This window comes from Pseudochaenichthys georgianus, chromosome 16 (genome assembly GCF_902827115.2).
Source record: "Pseudochaenichthys georgianus chromosome 16, fPseGeo1.2, whole genome shotgun sequence".
Lineage (NCBI taxonomy): Eukaryota > Metazoa > Chordata > Actinopteri > Perciformes > Channichthyidae > Pseudochaenichthys > Pseudochaenichthys georgianus.
The window spans coordinates 5,751,335-5,758,086 of NC_047518.2; the positions used below are offsets into that span (position 1 = coordinate 5,751,335).

Here is a 6,752-nt window from a genome sequence, read left to right on the forward strand (position 1 = left end):
TTATGCAATGCATGCTGCTTAGACTCTGAAGCTTGATGACATCGGTCTAAAATGTCAAATATGTGTAAAACAGATAACGGATGTCGGCTCTATTGTTATATCTGTGAGAGAAATGCAGAGAACTCATAGTAGGAGGTGAGAGGGGATGTGGAGCCGACACCAGCTGGTCGGGTGTCATGGGTGGAGAAAGAAAAGATAGAGAAATCAACCCAATAAAGAGGACGGCTGCAGGCTGTGGATCAGGGGAATCGAGGATCAACCTGCATCCAGCAGCTCCTCTCCGGGAGCGATGGGCCGGGATCTGATCTCAGATCTGTGAACACTGATGCTGTTGCTGCTATTCTATATTCTTTAACTGTTTTATCTCAATACTTAGTGACTTCTTTATCCTCTGCGGAATTCACATCCAAACCAATGAGTTCCTCGATGATATCTGACATATATGTACATGTTGCTAAGTTACAGGAAGAAATGGGTTTGTTCGAGATTCCCAGTCTTTTCAACAATGGCCTCCTGAGTAAAAATTGTCTTTTTCTGTTTGGTATTGCTCTTCATTAGGCAAGAAATAAATCATATTACTTTACCAAAAAATAACTATTTACAATTAGTTTTCCAAGTGACACAGTGTAAACCTTTTGTGTACTGATTATGTTTTTATTGAATACAGGTCTTTAGTGCAATTATAGAGGAAAATAAATGCGTCCATATATACACACTTCCTAAATTGCATAGTAGGTATGTGCTTGATATCTGTTAAGATGTTGTAATTGTGTACTACAATTTCTGGATATAATCCTAAGGTTTTCCTCATGTGGTCATCCGAGCAACCCTCTTGGTTGTCATGGTTTCTAATTGGATTTACGATGTCTTCCACCAGGTGTCTCCCTATAATGTTGTTAAGTAGTCTTCACAGGCTGTTGATACAGCCTCTGAGTAGACCACTGCTCACTCACCTGGACGGTGTTCGTCTGATCTGAAAGTGTGTGTTCATGGTCAATAAGGACCATTTATAATCAATGCAGCTCCATGGCTCCGTGAAGCACTGTGTGACCTCCAGATGCTTTCACTTTGTGTTGCTGCTTGTAATCTGGGGATTTAGAAATGTGATCTTTCCCCCAGCGTCCCCCTGGACTAGACCCACAGTGAAACCCCTCAACACGTCATACTGCTAAATGTATGAAACAGTCACAGCCGTTTGAGCGAGGTTCCTCAGCTCCACGGTGACCCAGGAACAGCCCCCGCTGCACTGCAATCACAATCAGCCCCCTCTGTTCACACGCCGCGCCCCTCCCCTCAACCCACCTCCTTATTACAGACACAGTGGGCTGTGATTCCACTGCTTGCTGCCAAACCCCCTGCAAAGCCACCGAGAGCAGAGGAGACACAACACTGATAATAGTCTGTTGTTCCCATGTGTCGTCTTCACCTGAAGGCGGATCTCAGACAGTGAGCCGGGTCTGCAGTCCGGATGCACAGACCGGAGTCATGTTGATTCATAAAAACACTACTGCATTCAACTCCCAGTACATACTGTACATATATACATACAGATATATACTTACAATACTTTCTTTGACAACTAATCAGTACTATGTACGCTGCTGCATAGCGGGACAATTACCAACAAAATTGGCCACTTTCAAAAGTGTTGGAGACATGTCCCCAGCGTCCCCATTATAAATTCAATGTGCTTCTGATCTTAAATGACGTCAGTATAAAAAAGGTAGTTGATCCATATGTTTCACCGGCTCGACTCGACTCCCTTCTGGGGCCAGTTCCTGTCCTTTTATTGGGACTCCCTTCTGGGGCCAGTTCCTGTCCTTTTATTGGGACTCCCTTCTGGGGCCAGTTCCTGTCCTTTTATTGGGACTCCCTTCTGGGGCCAGTTCCTGTCCTTTTATTGGGACTCCCTTCTGGGGCCAGTTCCTGTCCTTTTATTGGGACTCCCTTCTGGGGCCAGTTCCTATCCTTTTATTAGCAACCAATTAGAAGAACGTATTTACTTTGTCAATTGTACGGTGTGTTTACAGCGTAGCTTCCCGGCTGGCACGACAATAAAATAGTAATGTCCGGTTTGTGCACAATAACATATTCTCTTCCACCATCAGTGCTCGGCAGCGTGTAACTCCTGCTTCGTACTGTTCACATCTTTTGCTAATGACAAACCAAAACAGAGCAAGCCATGCTGAGTGGAGCAGTGAGGCCCGATGTAGACGCAGTCCGCACGTAATGACGAGCGGTGCACATCTGACATCACGTTGTATTCACCCAATCAAATACAAACAGCAGAGGAAACGTGCCCCACAGCTCACTTAGGGTCCCACTCTGAGTGAGGTTTATGTTGAGATAAGAAGTTTGAGAAATGAACCCAGTTAATGAAAATGAACTGTTGAAAAGAGTGGAAGTATTAACAGAGGCAAATAAAACGTTTTAAAATAATGGCTTCAAAGATGAATGGGTACATGTGAGGTCATCCGTTACCGTACTTTATATCTCTTTGTAGGCAATCTACAAGATGGTGTCCTCTGTCATGAAGATGCCTGAGGACGAGTCGACACCTGAGAAGAGGACGGAGAAGATCTTCAAGCAGATGGACACCAACAGAGACGGTAACTTTAAATACAAAGACTTTAAAACTCCCTTCAGTATTTCTACGGACACAAACCATTTGAATAACCTGATGAACTGGTTTGTTGATGGGTTTTAGTCAAATGGAACAACACAGACTTTAAACTTGCAAATGCATCGGCCAGCTTGGTCGGCTGGCCGGCCGCTGCTCTGTGAGCACAGTGTGTCTCAGAAGTGTTTGTTGTGCGTGCAGTTTGTGTTTGCGTGCAGTCGGCAGTGGTGACGCCCGGTCTGCATGTGCTGACAGCGTGAGGTCTCAATGAGTGCCTGCCTTGTGTCCTTCAGGTAAGCTGTCTCTGGAGGAGTTCATCAAAGGAGCCAAGAGCGACCCCTCCATCGTGCGCCTGCTGCAGTGTGACCCCAGCAGCGCCGGGCAGTTCTAACTGAGGCTCCGCTCCACGTGAGGCTCACACATCCTCCCTGTGTCACATCCAGCCCAACCAATGCTCACATGCCAAACCGGCAGCTTGTGCAGAAATCCAAGCTCTCACGCAGCTGGCGTTCTCCATATGCACCGTGTCTCAAAGATCACTTCACACACTAGTTCATAAACAGTGTTTACAATGTTTCTCTTTAGAGTAGATGCTAACAAGGGCTGAGTATTTGATCTAACAATCATAAGGGTTACGTCAAGTTTGAATTTCACTGGAATCTTTGAAAAGGTGGTGAGAGTTACTGCTGCTGTTCAGGTTTCAGAAAGTGCATCAGTAGGAAGGCTGAGTGAAGAGGAGAGGAGAGGAGAGGAGAGGAGAGACTTTGTAGGAGCTGGAGGCAGCGTGCAGGATTTGTGAAATAACGTCTACTCTTAAAATGTGAACCGTCGTTTTATAGATGAAACTCTTTGACTCTTCCAGAGTTAACTGTCAACATGTATTTCAGAATAATATATCATATGAATAAGCTGGTGAAGGTGCAGCTAGTCTGAAGTACTTTGCAGACTGCAGGGTAGCTGGAGGACTTACTCCAGGTGGAACTACAGTCTGATTCAACACGTGGTTAGATTTCACATCATTCATCTGTGAAGTAACTAAGTATTAAATACATGTAGTGGAGTAGAAGTACACCATGTACCTCTGAACTGGAGAGGAGTAGAAGTACAAGGTAGCTAAACATTTCAATACTCAAGTAAAGTACAAGTACCTGAAAAGTGTACTTAAGTATACAGTACTTGAGTAAATGTACTTAGTTAGTTAGTCATGTTGGTGATACGGGGTGAGATGCCTCGCAGCCTCTGACTGCCCCCCTCTCCCCGCAGAGCTTCTTTGGGGAATCCAAATGCCCTTAACTCTCCTCTCGGAGCAGACTGATGACGATGAAGAAGACGAGCCTTCACTGCACTGAGGACATCAAAGAGGGGCACAGGAGCCCAATTCTCCAGCTGACCCTGAGCTGTTTTTCCAAACCCTCCAGACCCCCACCCGGACAGAACTGATGACCCCCCCACATCAAGTTATCACACCCCACTGATTGTAGTTACCCAGGTTCCCTCAGTCCTCCAATCGGCACGTCCGAGTATAACGAAGGTCCACAGCACGTTGTACATATACAGTATAAACTGGAGTGTCTGTCAGTGTCTTTACTCTCTGTGCCCCCGCCTCTGTCACTCTGTGTCTGTCATAGAGTGTGTGTGTGTGCATGAGAGAGAGGGAGGGAGAGAGAGAGAGAGAGAGAGAGAGAGAGAGAGAGAGAGAGAGAGAGAGAGAGAGAGAGAGAGAGAGAGAGAATGGTGTTGAACAGCAGGACATACTGGAGGTGAGATTATTAAATCTGCAGAGAGGACTTGGAAGTGTGTCCTTCACTCAGAACGACTACCGCTTTCAGCTTCCTCTTTTCTACTGTGAGAACGTGTACATGTGTACGTGTACGTGTGTTTGTGTATTTTGCAGACTTGATACTTGTTCCATATTGTCCCCTGGGACAGATTAACACGAACAGGTCATCCTATGCGACTGTGCATATGCACCTAATCAGAGGGCGACTGCGAAGTCTCGCTGATGTGATGAAACACATCTCACCTGGTCCAGCTTTTCATATCTGCAAGAATCTGACGGTTATTACTGCGCTCCAGCCTAAGGGAAAAGAAAACTAGTCTTTTAAAGTATTTGAATACAGTGTAGAAATATTAAATGCTACATTTGAAAGAGATGTTGTGAAATAATTGAAAAAGGTTATTTGATGAAGCTTTGCATCCCAGTGTCTTTCTTTCTTCGACATGTAAAGAACTGAAACCCGTTCCTTACGTTCACTTTTTGATGTTTTGAAATGCCGCATGTTAAACAGTGGCTGCAGGGATGCATAGACCCAACACCACGTATGCATGTGACCTGTGCGCATGTGTGTTTGACGTATGTTTACGGTATCAGTGGCTAAAGGGCCAGCTGTGAGCTCGCTTCTGCACGTTGGTCACCGTGCTGCCAGCAGGCAGTGCTATGGCAGCACGGTGACGGCCACAGCTGACTCGTGGAATGCATCTCGTGGACACCTTCCTGGAGGGAACGTCAAGTTAAGATGCACTGTTCATGGGGTGCTGGGAGGTCAGAGCCTTTTCTCTTTTTAAGTTGAGCTCAAAAATGAATTTATCAAACATACACACAGAGGACAGAGTTATTTAACGACTGTCCCAATTGTCTAGCACAAACAGTATTATGTAAAATAAAGAAATGCTATTGGTCACACATCAGTCAAAATAAATAATAAGTATACTTTAGACAGCCTTCCAAAAAAAATAGAAAAGCTCTCCAAGTTTGTAAGAAAGTTGACCCGGCATCAGTGTCACCTGCCCTGAATGTACCACACACACACACACACACACCCCACACACACACACACAGCCAAGCCGTTTCAGTTACTGCATTATATTCCGATTAGAAAAGCTTTGAATGTTTTAAACAACTGCTGTTTTTTTGTGAAGAAGAAAGATGTCGACAAACAAACGGAAAATCACAACTACTGCAACCACACCTTTGCTTTTATTGTATTTTTCAGAGTTTCTGAATTTTTTTTTTTTTTTTTTAAGCTAAGTCAGGTGTAACAAATCTGTTAAAACAAAATAGCATCTTGTGGTCAAGTGCCAAATAAAAACAAAACAGTAGTGTATACATTTATACTGTACAATTGTTATCTGTTGAACAAATTGTTTGTAATTGTTGCATTTTGTAGGTTTTGTACGGTATCCTGTATTTAGTGACTGCAGTTTTGGAACACAGGATTGTTTTTAGTCAACTTTAAAAAGCAAGAATTAAATTTACATTTTATTGTGTGCAAGCAATAATGTGGTGTCTGCTTATTTGCAATACAGCGGTTCAAGGGCAACATGAAGGATATAGTTCAGCCGAAAACCCATCGAAGACATATTGTTTTGTGCATGTGTCATATCTAATTTTACAAACTTTTATATTTTGTAATAAATGTAAAAAGTATGTCCACCCACACTTCAAGTAGTTAATCATCATTATTGCCATGTACCTTTACATATACAAGGAATGTGCTTTGCTGTATGTTGGTGCAAACATAAACGACATGTGAAAAAACGTGGGAAGAAAAGGTCAAAAATAGTATTTTCAAAAAACTATTTAACATTTTAAAAAGAATAAGGACAAGTATTTACACCCAATTTAAATATACAAAATAAACACAAAAACGTAACAATGAATATGTGACAATATATGATGACAAACTGCAGTGTATTATAATACTAGCTGTGGCGTAGTGGGTTGAGTGTTGGTGTTGGAACAGGGGGTCACAGGTTCAAACCCCACTGCAGTCAGCATGTCGCTGTGTCCCTGAGACACTCCTGTGGGGATGGCCCACAGTGTTGAGTGTGTAAGTCTCTTTGGATAAAAGCGTCTAAGTAATTTGTCATGTATTATATTTAAAGTGGAGGGCTGTGCAGAAAGGTGCAAAATAAAATCAGAGAGAATATAGAGAGAATTTAAAAAAGATTTCTCTTTTATGTTTATGTTATCAATAAGCTATTACTCCTTAAACCTAAATGAGAATTGATTTTAAATGACACTGTGGGGGTTCTATAAAAAGTTTGTATTGACAATGTGTAACTGGTAACATTTTAAATGATATATATACAGTGGCATGCAAAAGTATTTAACCCGACATAAAATGATCAG

General features: G+C 43.0%; 1 protein-coding gene across 5 annotated transcripts in view; it reads left to right on the top strand.

Annotated features, from left to right (window-relative positions):
- Positions 1-6,059, top strand: part of ncalda (neurocalcin delta a) — a 118,351-nt gene extending 112,292 nt beyond the window's left edge. For all 5 annotated transcript variants that reach the window (XM_071205794.1, XM_034101551.2, XM_071205795.1 and 2 more), the window contains 3 exons: positions 2,504-2,609; positions 2,914-3,028; positions 3,884-6,059. In XM_071205794.1, coding sequence (XP_071061895.1) covers positions 2,504-2,609; positions 2,914-3,011 — 204 coding nt within the window. In that variant the 3' untranslated portion in view covers positions 3,012-3,028; positions 3,884-6,059. The remainder of the gene's footprint in view (positions 1-2,503; positions 2,610-2,913; positions 3,029-3,883) is intronic.
- Positions 6,060-6,752: the final 693 nt, after the last annotated feature.